The sequence below is a fragment of the Hemiscyllium ocellatum genome, chromosome 12 (assembly GCF_020745735.1).
Source record: "Hemiscyllium ocellatum isolate sHemOce1 chromosome 12, sHemOce1.pat.X.cur, whole genome shotgun sequence".
Lineage (NCBI taxonomy): Eukaryota > Metazoa > Chordata > Chondrichthyes > Orectolobiformes > Hemiscylliidae > Hemiscyllium > Hemiscyllium ocellatum.
The window spans coordinates 26,780,634-26,795,267 of NC_083412.1; the positions used below are offsets into that span (position 1 = coordinate 26,780,634).

General features: G+C 41.8%; 1 protein-coding gene across 1 annotated transcript in view; it reads right to left on the reverse strand.

The window, feature by feature from the left end:
* The window catches only part of LOC132820699 (uncharacterized), a 110,744-nt gene that overhangs the window by 14,175 nt on the left and 81,935 nt on the right, over positions 1-14,634 (reverse strand). The window contains exon 10 of the mRNA XM_060832950.1: positions 11,319-11,469. Within this exon, the coding sequence (XP_060688933.1) occupies positions 11,319-11,469 (151 nt within the window). The remainder of the gene's footprint in view (positions 1-11,318; positions 11,470-14,634) is intronic.

The following is a 14,634-nucleotide window of genomic DNA, read 5'->3' on the forward strand; positions in this document are numbered from 1 at the left end:
TATGGAATAGTTGATGCCAAAATGTTACTTTGCAGTATGTGATTAAGAACATATTGCAACAATTGTGTATAGTACATTCATTTTGTTAACATAGCTGACATCATTATCAAGGCTCTACTGATGTAATTCATTTTACATTTTTAATGTTCTGGGGACCTTGGGTCGAATTCTACCACTACAGTAGGTGAAGTTTGAGTTCAATAAAAATGTGTAATAAAAAGCTAGCCTAATGGCAACCATCTAACTGCTGTCAATTATCGTAAAAACTCATCTGGTCCTTAACTGGTCTGACTCCAGATCCCTAGCAATGTGGTTAATTTTTAACTGGCCTCTTGGCAATTAGGGCATGGTAATAAATACTGGCCTAGCCAGTGATGCCCACATCTTTTTCTAGTCTTTTTAAATCATTTTTTAAGCAACAAGTAATAAAGACCCTGAACTTACTGCCTACAGACATGGTAGCCATGATGTGGAAGTGCTGATGTTAGACTGGGGTGTACGAAGTTAAAAATCACACAACACCAGGTTATAGTCCAACAGTTTATTTATTAGTACGAGCATTCAGAGCGCTGCTCCTTCTTCAGGTAACTAGTCAGGGACAGAGATGGTGGAATTGGAGACAACCAAAACAGAAGTGGATGGACACTTGAGAGAAATACAGTAGGCATAGAGCATAATCCATGACTAATTGGATTGGTCCAACACAGAGAGCCAGTATGGACTTGATATATTGAATGGTCTTCTTCTGTGCCATAAAGATATGACTCAATTTAAGGATACAGGCATCATTTCTTGGCCATCAATAATTGCAGTTAATGGGTTTGCTAGGTCACTTTAGAAAGAAGTTTTGAGTCAACCACATTGATGTGGATCTGTACTCACATGTAGGCCAGATTGAGTCAGGATGGCAGACAGCCTTCCCTAAGTGACATGAGTGAAACAATGAATTGATTTATTACAATACAGTAGTTACATGGCCACCATTGCTGTATGTAACTGTTACTGATACCACATTATATCAGTCACAGTTAATGGACCAAAAAAATTGAATGAATTGTTGCAGGATTTGTAAGCATATCATTAGATCAGGCCTCTGAGTTACTGGAGCACAAACATTACTTTACGCTACTCTTTCAATATTGCTTCATATAGTCTCTTCTACAAAGACAGTGGTGTAATTCACTTGTACAGAGTCATAGAGATGTACAACATGGAAACAGACTCTTCAATCTGACTCGTCCATGCCGACCAGATATCCCAATCTAATCTAGTCCAATTTGCCAGCACTTGGCCCATATCCCTCTAAACTCTTCCTATTCATATACCATCCAGGTGCCTTTTAAACGCTGTAACTGTACCAGCTTCCACCACTTTCTCTGGCAGCTCATTCCATTCACACCCTCTCTGTGAAAAAGTTGCTCCTTAGGTCCCTTTTAAAACTTGCCCCTCTCATCATAAAACCAATTCCCTCTAATTCTGGACTTCCCCACCCCAGGGGAATGACTTTGTCTATTTACCATATCCACGCCCCTCATGATTTTATAAACCTCTATAAGGTCACCTCTCAGCTTCCAATGCAAATCAGCCTCAGCCTATTGAGCCTCTCCCTCTCACTCAAATCCTCCAACTCTGGCAACATCCTTTCTGAACCTTTTCAAATTTCACTACATCCTTCCAAAAGGAAGGAGACCAGAATTGCACGCAATATTCCAACAGTGGCCTCACCAACTTCCTGTACAGCCGCAACATGACCTCCCAACTCCTGTACTCAGTACTCTGACCAATAAAGGAATGTATACCAAACGCCTACTTCACTATCCTATCTACCCACAACTCTACTTTCAAGGAGCTTGGTACTATGGAAGTCCATTAAACTTTGTCACAATGCTGCTTCAAATGCAATGTTCATTTTCTTGCTGGCCAGGCATGCCATACACATGTACATATTATCATTGATGTCTGTCACTAACCTATGCCCAATTGGTGGGCAAAAACATTTGGAAAATTGACATTAAACATCAAAAACCACAAAATCAAAATTTCTCCTTCAAACACAAATACTCGCATAATAGAACCAATAGTTTGATCTGAAGATTAGCTTCCAGTGCTTTTTCGTAAGAAATTAGAGAGAGAGAGAGAGTGTCATAGAATCATAAAGCTATGCCACATGGAAACAGGCCCTTTGGTCCAAATCATCCATGCTGACTAGACATGATGAACGGCTGAGGATCATGGGATTGTATTCATTAGAATTTAGAAGGTTGAGGGGAGACGTAATAGAAACTTACAAGATAATGCATGACTTAAACAGAGTGGACGCTGGGAATTTTTTTCCATTAGGTGGGGAGACTAGGACCCATGGGCACAGCCTTACAATTAGAGGGACTTAATTTATAATGGAAATGAGGAGACATTTCTTCAGCCAGAGAGCGATGGCCCTGTGGAATTCATTGCCACAGAGCGCAGTAGAGGCAGGGACGTTAAATATCTTCAAGGCAGAGATTGATAAATTCTCGATCTTACAAGGAGTTAAGAGCTACGGGGAGCGAGTGGGTAAGTGGAGTTGAAATGCCCATCAGTCATGATTAAATGGCAAAGTGGACTTGATGGGCTGAATGGCCTTACTTCCACTCCTCTGTCTTATGGTCTTATATCCTAAATGAATCGAGTCCCATTTGACAGCATTTTGTGCATATCCCGCTAAACCTTTCCTATTCATATGCTCACTCATATGCTTTTAAACGCTGTATTTAATCCATAAATATGATGCACTTTACTAGAGAAAATAAAATTGAAGTCACAAAGAGTGACTGTCATTAATGGTGGCCAATGAAAATGAGAAATGAGCAGCATTAATCCAGAAATGTAATCATTCACATTAGTGAAAGAGGGTTTAATGACTGTCTCCCTGTCCCTATCCCCTTAAATTCTAACATTCAGGAATCTGCTTTACTTATGCAGAAAAAAAATGATGAAAGGGTGCTAATGCACTATCAATTAAAAAAAATTGCAAGAATTTATAACAAATTCACTTCACATTCCAACTATAAAAGTATACATTAGCATAAAAAGAGTCTGTGCTCCTGATTGCTTGATTTTACCACTGACAGTATTGCTTCACCATTTTGAACTGTCTTACTGACCTGTGAAAAGGTAATAAAACCCTCAGGGCTGGGAATAATTATAATGTCCATAAGAAATCAATCCATTAGCAGTTTATTAATTGTAGCTCTCCGGTTGTAATTTTTTTGTCCTTTGTGTTATGTGTTGAATAGACGATTTGATTTTTTACTTTCCTCAGCTGTGATGGTACTCTTTCAACATAGTGTTGCCAAGTGCTATTATGGACAATGGACCTTAAGCTGCTGGCTAAATCTATACTGGTGGATTACTTAATAACAATCATGTTGTGTAAGAGTGGAACTATGATTAAATAATGGCTTGCTTCCATTTAGTTTCCCTGTTCTCCAACTCTCTCAATCTCTTGGGGATTCCACGCAGGCCAGCTACCCTCTGTCTTTTCACCATCCAGGTAATTCCTCATTGCTGGAACTGGATCGCGATTACTAACTAACCATGCCCTTCATTTCAATTTACCTGACCGCCCATTGCTGGAGTCTGTGAGGAATTGGAGGGGAGGATGCTCAGTCCCCAACTGGAAGTTGGGGGTTTCCTTGCACACTGTGAGAGGTAGGGGATTGATGCCTCATTGGTGGGGGAGATCAGAGATCTGGCAACAAGATTGCTCAGTCCCACATTGAGCAGAGTGCTTCATGAGATTGGTCCGTTATAGGGGAGTGAGATTGAATAAAATTTGGTTAGTGAACAAGGACTGGCAAGTTCAATATAATTCATTGCATGCTTTTGCTTCAAACAGTCTAAAATGCTGTGCTCATACCACCAGTGTAATGTGTTATCTCTTTTATTGCTTTGATTGGCTTCTGTCACAAGGCCTTTGCTGACAGTGGTGAAGAATGGCATGGCAACAGAGGTAACAATTGATGGTAACCATGTAATTTTTCACTGGCATTCTTACTACAGTGCCGAGGGTCAGAACTGGGGGAAAAAAGAATCTGAACAGTTGTTTATTCATTGCTAAGTGAGTTAATCCTTGGAATAGTGCCTCAGTCTCATCAAATCTTCAAAACATATAACAATACCGATTTCCTGACAGGAGTTTAACTATACTAAACATTCGACAGCCATATTACTTAATGGAATTTAATGGATAAATAGCTGGGTGTTATTCTTTTTTTTCTGAGATGCCTCCTGGGAAAATAGGGGGAGGGTAAACAGCACTCTGAGTCTGTGACATTGCTTACGCAAGTACTGTACATGGAACCAGTACTTCAGACAGACGAAAGGTCTTGTTGAACTAGAATGAGAAAACATAACCAAAGTAAATAAAGATAAAGATGGTTATTATCTCTGAGTTATGCTGACCTGTTTTTTTTAAATCTACAACAAGAGACTGCTTTGTTTCAAGGTTCCAAACAGAAGTGTTCTTCAGATGGCCTTGTCTGTCTGTTCTGGCTGAGGTTTAATTTTAGCGAAAGAAGAGTCTGGCCTTTCTTTAGTGGATAATACTTTATGCACCGATCAGAGCCTTGGTTTTGGCTGAAGCTGACCAATTTATGTTTAGAGGGAGACAGAAGTATCCATCGGGATTTCTGCATCAGGATGCTGTCAATGACTTTGGAGTTTAACATCCTCTGGACATGCGGTGCTTAGTGTATTCCCATGGACACTATCTTCATACAGTTGCTCATTTATCATAGAATCTCTACAGTATGGAAGCAGACCATTCAGCACACTGACCCTCCAAACAGCATCTCAATCAGACCCCACCCTCTCAATCCTATCCCTGTAACCCTACATTTCCCATGGCTCATCCACCTAACCTGCACATCTTTGGACTGTGGGAGGGAACTGGAGCACCCAGTGGAAACCCACACAATCACGAGGAGAATGTGCAAACTCCACATAAACAGTCTTCCAAATGTGGAATCGAATCCGGTTCTCTGGTGCTGTGAGGCAGCAGTGCTAACCACTGAGCCACTAATATTTGCTGATGGATTAACGGTTGCTAAAATGTCACATTTATGGATTAGTCAGCACTGGGAGAAATGTAACCATAAAATGAATGAACTCTATTGCGATGCATCCATAGTATATAAAAAAAACACTGTTCCAACAACAATTTATATTTATATAGTGCCTTCCATATAATGTAACATCCTGAGGTGCTTCATAGAATCATTATAAATCACAGTCTGTTGGTGAACCACAATAATGATATTAAGAATGTAGGTTTGCTCACTGAACTGGAAGATTCATTTTCAGATGTTTTGTCACAGTACTAGGTAACATCTTCAGTCAGCCTCTGGATAAGCACTGGTGTTATGGCTTTCCACTTTTAGGGGTGGCACGGTGGCTCAGTGGTTAGCACTAGGGTCTGGGTGGGGTTACTCTTCGGAGGGTTGGTGTGGACTTGTTGGGCTGAAGGGCCTGTTTCCACACTGTAGAGAAGCTAACCTTTATGTGTTTGGATTTCCTTGCGTTGATGATGTCATTTCCTGTGGTGATGTCTTTTCCTCTGGTGATGTAATTTCCTGTTATTTTTCTCGGGAGTGGAAAATGGGATCCAAGCCAGAACCTCAACCTGAGTTACAAATTTTCTCAAAACTAGGTGATATTAAGTCAGATGACCAAAAGCTTATCAACAAGGTAGTTTTGAGAAGAGTATTCAAGCAGGAAGCGAAGGCAAAAGGATGTAGAGAGGGAATCCTAAGCTTGGAAATTTGGCAACTGAGGGGATAACCACAATGGGGGTGGAATTAGGACTGGGAATGCTCATGAGGCCTGAATTAGATGAACACAGATATTTGGAAAGTTGTGGGGCTGGAGGTGATTCTAGAGATAGGGAGAGGCAAGGCCGTGGAAAAATTGGGAAACAAAAATGAGTGCTTTAAAATCAAGACTTTGATCCATTGGGCGCCAACAACATCAACACTGAGGTTATAGATCTGTTCGCCGAGTTGGTGTGGTTTTCTGCAGGCATTTCATTGCCCTACTATGTGGCATCGAGGCAACAAAACATGCAGAAAACCACACCAGCTCGGCGAACAAACCTACAACCTCATCCACAACCCGAGCTACAGAGCTTTGCAAAGACTCTAAACATCAACGTCGTTCAGCGGTGTCTAGGGAATCGGACGTACTGTGATTTAAGATGTGAGCAGCAGAGATTTGGGTGGCTTTGGGGTTATGTTGGATAGAATGTGGGAGAACAGCCATGAATGGTCAAGTATAGAGACAACAATGACAAAGATGAGGGTTTCAGCAGCAGATAAAAAGAGGGAAAGGCCAGCGAGGAGGAATAATAGCACAGACTGCCACCTGAACAATGACCATTTAGATGAGGTACTGCAGAGCTAATAGAGGCAGTGGAGTGATGTCTGACTGAGAATGAGGACCTCCAGAAGAGGAGGTGATAGCTTTGGGGAAATGAGTGAGAGTAACCTGACACAACCACTGGAGAATCAAATCCTGTTTGCTGATGAATCAGCCTTTTCCTGCTGTCTGAAGAGCACAATGCTGGGTGAACACAAATATTCCTCCTCACAAATAGGCAGATCCACACTGCATTTTATGGACACATGTAATAAGAAAGTGTCCTTTTTATTCAATAGCATGCTCTTTCCGAAAATAATGCAATTGCCTCATTGTACAAAAAATGCTGATGATCAATCTACCAATAAGAAAGCAAATATACAAAGCCAGCATCCCTATATATTTCATGTACAAGGCAGACATTTCAATGCAGAATTCAGGTGAATAATTGCTTACCTGTGATTAATGACACTGCTCAGTGACATTGCCGCCTTGAAGTCATTCCTTACTAGACACTGCGACATGTAGTGCTGTGGTATTCTTATTTCTGTAGATGTAATTTTGGAAGGGATTTGCCTTTCTTTTTGGTTTCTCTGTCTATGTAGCTCTTTGTCCTCAGATTAAAAGAAATCTTGCTCTTACCTCCCTGTCAAATGGCGATGAGGAACAGTATAGAAATTGACCTCAACCCAACCCTTCATAAATTACTTCTCAAATTGTGCCTGCCTGAAAGTACTTGGGCTGAGATCAGGAGCTCAGCAGAGGGTATTAAACCAACAGCCCTCCCCCCCAACCCAATCCTTGTTTCTTCATCTTAACCAATAATTCCCCTCCAATTACTGTAATGACAGGTAAAGTAATACAGCTTGTCACAGTTCCCAGTGGCATAGCCGACACACTCGCTGGTACTCCTGCTATCGTAACTCATTGGTGAGATCTGCCAGACTTTACAATAACGATAGTAAAAATGGTGTGTGTGTGTCTGTATGTGTGTGAGTATGTGTGTGTCTGTGTGTCTGTGTATGGGTGGTGTGGATGTAGATGTTGATGTGTGTCTGTGTGTGTTGGGAGGTGTGTGTGTCTGTGCGAGTTGGGAGGTGTGTGTATGTGTGTGTGTGTGTGGGGAGGTGTGTGTGTATGTGGGTGGGGGGTGTGAGGGTATATGGGTGTGATTGTGTGTGTGTGTGTGTATGTGTCTCTGTATGTGTGTCTGTGTCTGTGGGGAGGTGTGTGTGTATGTGGGTGGGGGGTGTGACGGTATATGGGTGTGATTGTGGGTGTGTGTGTGTCTCTGTATGTGTGTCTGTGCCTGTGTTTGTATCCATTTGTGGGTGTGTGTGTGTGGGTGTCTGTGGGTGTATCTGTTTGTCTCTGTCTGTGTCTCTGCATGTGTGTGTATGTGTCTGTCTTTGTGGGTGTGTGTGGGTGTGTGTGTGTGTCTGCTTGTGTGGGTGGGTGGATGTGTGTGTCTGTGTGTGTGCCTGTACGTGTGTGTGTGTGTATCCATGTGTGGGTGTGTGTGCCTGAGGGTGTATCTGTGTGTGCGCGTGTGTGTGTGTCTCTGCATGTGTGTGTGTCTGTCTTTGTGCATGTATGTGTGTGCTTGTGTGGGTATGTGTGTATGTGGGTGGGTGTGTGTGTCTGTATGTGTTTCTGTGTCTGTGTGTGTGGGTGTGTCTATGTGTGTGCGTCTCTGCATGTGTGTGTGTCTGTGTGTGTGTGGGGGTGTTTGTGTGTGGGTGTGCGTGTATTTGTGTGTGTGTCTGTGTCTGTGTCCCTGTGTTTGTGCATGTGTGTGTATACATGTCCGTGTGTGTGTGTCTGTGGGTGCCTGTCTGTTTGCGTGAGTGTGAGTGTGTGGGTGTGTGTGTATTAACATATTGGAGAAAAGAATATAAAAGGTTTTGAGAAAGCAAGTTCAAATTTTGGTCTACAATATTATCAACTGTGAACTCAGTCCAATCAGAAGACCTCTATTTTCATTAGTATAGAGAGCATCTATGCTGCAGCAAAAATACCAAAAGGAATCAGGAATCCCATGTCCTCCTCCTTCCTAAGTCTCAACCCAGTGTCTGTCATTTACACAAAGGTGGGCCGTAGCATGTACTCTATAGTTCCCAGAAGCAGCTGGTCTTTTAAATAACCACTGAAATCAGAATGTGGGATTTGGAGCTCCGACCAGGAATGCAGAGATAAGACCAAGGAACGACAAGTATTTTCTTACTGGGTTTGTTTTTAATAGCAGGATGGTCCTTTGGAGAGCTGAGGTACCCTTTCGCAGAACAGCTTCGGGATAGAGGTCAGGGATGAGGAGGGGCAGTCAGCTAGCCTTTAGTGGGAATTATGGATCTTGTGGGTAGGGGATTCCTGATGAAGGGCTGGTGCCCGAAATGTCGAATGTTTGTTCCTTGGATGCTGCCTGACCTGCTGCGCTTTAACCAGCAACACATTTTCAGCTCTGATCTCCAGCATCTGCAGACCTCACTTTTTACTTGTGGGTAGGGGAGGCTCAGATGCCATTTGGAAGTGTTAACTGTGGAGTGGATACAGCATAAAAGGTGCTGATCCCTGGAACTGCCAGCTTGTCAAGACCATTCAAATAAGTGCCCAGATGTGTCAGCGAGTGTCAATCTGTCAAGAAGTGTGAAATGTTTTTGATAAAAAAAAGTGCTTTTTTGATAGTGTAATCTGCAATATAGAGTCATGTGTCATATACAGCTAAATGTTTTCCCCTTCGTGCATAAGTACTTGTGAATATGTAATAAACTGTCATGACACGGCTTTTTTTAGAAGTCACCACAGGATGTGGGCTTCACTAATGAGCTAGCATTTGTTTCTCATCCCTAATTGCCCTTGAGAAGGTGATGGTGAGCTCCCTTCGTGAACCATTGCAGTTCACCTGCTGTGAGTTGACCCACAATGTCCTTAGAGAACGAATTCCAGGATTTTGATCCAGTGACAGTGAAAGAATGGTGATATATTTTCAAGTCATCATGGTGAGTGGCTTAGAAGGGAATTTGAAGATTACAGTTTTCCCATCTATCTCCTACTCCCATCCTTCGAGGTCGTAATGGTCAGAGATTTGGAAGGAGCTGTCTGAGGCTCGGTAGATTGGCAAGGTGAATGGAAATGGGTGATGGGTGTAAGTAACCATTAAACTGGCATAGGTGTACGAGCAAAGGGTATTAGATTGCATAGGTTAATGATATGTAAGGGCGTGGGAATGTGTTGGAGTGAGAGGAGAGGGCTGGAAAATGTTTCACATTTCTCCCCTTTTGGAGACATAAGCTTTGAATCTTTCCCCTGGGCAACTTTGGTGGAGGTAAGGAAATTTTTCGGATTGTGAAAAAGCTGCACAAACATTTGGAGACTGTCAAAGATGTCAAGGAAGTATCTGAGCAGTGTGTGGAGGTAGGATATTCGGGCATGCCATTGACATAAAACCATTCTAGGATTTGTGCTGTACAAGTGATTTCAAAATCATCATTTTCACAACGTACTGCCTGTTAAGTGAACACTGTGATGCTCCAACTGAACAGAAATGTTTGTTTTCATATGGGATTAATTAAAGATATTCCAATTTATTAGTCAGCTATAGGTTTTTTTTCCAATAATGACATGTTCAATAGACATTGCTAACATGCACTTTGAGGTTTAACCTTGGTGGATATTAGGTAAGTTGTGTCCAATGCAACAACCTCTCTGCACTTACCCACCCACCATAATGAAAATTAGATCAGCACACAGTCACTTTTAAAGGAGAAAGTGAGGACTGCAGATGCGGGAGATCAGAGTCAAAAGTGTGGCGTTGGAAAAGCACATCCAGTCATGCAGCATCCGAGGAAAGGCGATGTCTCAAGCATAAGCTTTTCATCAGGAATGTGGGGGCACCCAAAGGGGCTGAGATATAATTGGGAGGGGGTGGGGCTGGGGGGGGGTGCGCGTGGATAGCTGGGAATACGATAGGTAGATAAACGTGGGAGAGGTGGTGATGGTGATAGGTCGGAGAAGAGGTTGGAGCGGATAGGTGGGAAGGAAGACGAACAGGTAGGACAAGTCATGAGGGTGGTACCGAGTTAGGGAGTTGGATCTGGGATGAGGTGGGGGAGGGAAGATGAGGAAACTGGTGAAATCAACGTTGATGCTGTGTGCTTGGAGGGTCCCAAGACAGAAGATGAGGCATTCTTCCTTCAGGTGTCAGGTGGTTGGATTTGGCAGTGGAGGAGGCCCAGGACTTGCATGTCCTTGGCAGAGAGAGAGGGGAAGCTGAAATGGTCGGTCACAAGGCAGTGGGATTGTTGTGTGCATGTGTCCCAGAGAGCCAGGGTTTGTCCCACCACTGTGCAGCTGTTCTGAGAACAAAATATCAGGGCCGTGGTCTTCACATTCTGTTTTAAGGTTTGGCTGAATACTCCCTTTGTAGCAGCTACAACCACAACTCTGACTAAGAGTCTGAAGCTGGCCACAGTCATTACTAAGCAAACCAGATTCAATTGTGAATTGGATACACAAAGCAAGTATTAATCAGGCTAACTTGTGAATTCTTCGGTGATTATCATTACAATTATGACACATTGTTTTGATTCTTTTTCTCTCGTGCTGAGACTGATGACCACAACACATCCTTTTTCAGTTGGTTAGGAAGTCAGCCTTGACCTCAAACATGTATCTGACCACGTGAATGCAACTTTCTAAAGAGCTACTGGGAAGGAAAGGTGCAAGTTAATTCAAGCAATGAAGCACATTCAGATGCATGATGCTCATTTCACTATTGAGAATAGTCAAAGCATGATCAGATTGAGACAAGCAATTGTGGTTGACAACATGACTCAAGATTTAATTTGCGAATGAATCAACGGTTACTCGTGAGGCTAATTACGCACCCACTTCCATTGCAATGCAAAAGTCACGAATGTTATTCCTACCTAATTTCTCATAAGGTTTTTGATGCAGTGTAGAAGGTAACGGTGCTGAGTTTTGATAAAGCCACCAGAGCTGACCATTTACAGCAGAATCAGAGGTGGACGGAGAGATGGTTGCCATTGATGCTTTTTCACTTGATAAGTATTCTCTTCCCTGGTAACAAAAGACAACATAATTACTGATTGTTCAGATAAGCATGTAGCTTAAAAGCCACAGAATGATGACAAAAAGGGTGTGTGAGGTGCTTTTGACATGGCCGACGAGCTATTGGCAACATTCCTCTAACTCAGTAAGAATGAAATACTGCAGATGTTGGAAATCTGAAAGAAGTAGCGAATGCTGGATAAACTTAGCGGGTTTGGCAGCATCTGCAGAGAGAGAAACAGAGAAAACATTTCTAACCCTATATGACTCTTCTCCACAACTGAAAAGTTTTGGAAAATGTTTCTTTTTGTTCTTTGACAGGGGAAGCCCGGGCCATTGATTCATTGACAAGGTCAGCATTTCTTTCCAATCCCTAAATGCCCTTAAAGTGAGTGGCTTGCCAAGGCTATTTCAGAGGATGGTTAAGACTCAAACACATTGCTAGTGTGGTTTGGAATCACAAGTAGGCCAGAGCAGGCAAAAACAGCAGATTTTCCTTTCTGAATGGATATTAGCAAACCTGATTGGTTTTTAACTATGATTGATAACAGTTTCACAGTCAATGTTACACAGACAAACTTTCAGTTTCAACTTAATTAATTGAACTTAAATTTCACCAGCTGTTGTGAACTCGTGTCCCCAGAATATTAGCCTGAGGGTCTAGATTACTAGTCTGGTGATTTTATGACAATACTGCCATGACTCCTTAACTATTGCTACCTGATTATTCCTTAATAATTAAATCTCTCCATGCATTTTTTAATCAGAGCAATGAACCTCATCATTGATATCTGAGAATCTAGGCAGGATTTCCATTCCTAAAATGATCTCCAGTCAGTGGCTTATTCTGTAACATAATTCCACAGTTGCCAATAATTTTCTCACTAAAACATTAGTTCTTCACACCTAGGACTAGAGACTAAGTGCTGGATGATATTTGTGGAAGGTGTAGCTTCCAAGTCTGGTCATACTATTGCTGAAAATGTGTTGCTGGAAAAGTGCAGCAGGTCAGGCAGCATCCAAGGAACAGGAAATTCGACATTTCGGGCATAAGCCCTTCTTCAGGAAAAGACATATTTTCACCTTCTAACTGAGGTTACAAACAGAGATCAGGATTGGAAACCATTTTAAAGGAAGCTGTTCAGGTGGGGTTAACAAGGAGGAATGTCATACGAGAAGAGGAGATGGCATTGTAGGGGATTGATAGCAGCCTCTGCAGCAAAGAGCAAGAGTCCAAATGGATGTGTTGCCTACCTGGAGCTAGGGGTCAGAATATCTGCTTAGAGTTGGAGAGGAACCTGTAGTGCGTGGGGGAGGATCCAGTGGACGTGGTCCACATAGGATTCAATAACATAAGGTAGGATAAGGAAACTGGTTCTGGACAGAGTGTATGAGGAGTTAGTTACTAAATTAGCAAGAAGAACCTCAAAGATTATAATCACTACTTAAGTCGTAAGCAAATTAGTATAGGGTACGTACAATTAGAGAGATGAAGACTGGTGCGGAAGAACTGGGTTCTGATTCGTGGGCCACTGGCACCAGTAATGGGGTAAGTGGGAGCTGAAACATTGAGATTGTCTACATCTGAACTGAGTTGGGAGCAGGGTTCTTATAAACCACATAACTAGGACGGTAGAAAGGGTTTTGAACTAAATAATGGGGGCAAGGGAACCAAAATGGAAAGGTATAGTATAACAAAGAGTAGAGACAAAGTAAAAGGAAGCATGACAGAGGAATAAAAACTAGGAGTTCACCAACAATCAAGACTAAATGGTACAAAGACGACAAGAGATCAAAACTAAAGGCTTTTACCTGAATGCATTAAAAAATTCTCTCCAGAGGCAGTGACTGATTCTATATCATTATTCCACTGGTGCTAGTAATCAAAGCATTATTTTTTCACCCTTAAGCTTGTCAGCGATTTGGACGGTTCAGAAAATATTCACTAGGATGTTGCCAGAAATGGAGGGTTTGACATGTAAAATAGGCTGGCATTTCTTCTTTTGCTGGAGTGTTGGAGGTTTTTAAATCATGAGGGGTATGGAAAAGGGGAATAGCAAGGGTCATTTCCCTAAGGTGGGGAAGTTCAAAAGTAGGTGGCGTATTTTCTAAGGTGAGAGGAGAAAGTTTTAAAAAGGACATGAAGGGCAATGTTATTGCACAGAGTGATTTATGTGTGGAATGAACTGCCAGAGGAAGTGGTGGATGCAGGTACAGTTACAACATTTAAAATACATTTGGATAAATACTTGATAGAAAAGATTTAGAGAGATATGGGCCAAATGCAGGTAAGTGGGACTGGTTTAGTTTGGGAACAAGGTTGGCATGGACAAGTTGCACCAAAGAGTCTGTTTCTATGCTGTATGACTCTATGACTCTATGTGGGGACCAAATGTATGGTCGCTAAATCTGCCATTGACACCAAGATAGATAAGAAATGAAGTTGCCAGGAGGAGTTAGAAAGTCCTATAGATGGATTCAGTAGGTAAGCAAAAAATTGACAAATAATGTGAGAAAATGTGAACTTGTCCACTTTGGCAAGAAGAAAAACAGTTTATCATTTAATTGCAACAACATCGCAGAACTCAGAGGTACAGAGGGATGGCCTGGTAGATGAATCACAAAATGTTAGCTTGCAGGGACAAATTATTAAGAAGGCAAATGAAATGTCATTTGTTCTGTGGGGAATGGAATGTAAGAATAAAGAAATTTTACTGCAGAAGTGCAGGGCTCCGGACAGATGTGTCAAGCTTTGGTCTCTTTATTTGAAAATAAAATGACACATTGTATATGAGAATCAGTTCAGAAAGGCTTCATTGCTAGGATGTAATGCTAATTTGATGAAGGAAAGTTGAACAGGTTGGACCTTTGCTTATTGGAGTTGAAATAGTTTTTTTAAACAGTTATAAAATTATTACTAAAAAAGAAGACATTTTTGTTGAAGCTTTTCATCTTGCAGACATCAGGACTTTTTATGGGGATACCTGTTCAAGGGAAAACCAACATTTATATTGCACCTTCGTCCCTCATGTCATAGAAATACTAGTTTCCCTTTGAATTGATCATTTTGTGTATTGTCTTAATGAGACCAATTTGAAAAGCTTCAATTTTGGTGATTTTGCTGAAACAATTGAGATCCTGAGGGGACTTGACAGGTGGATTCTGAGATGATGT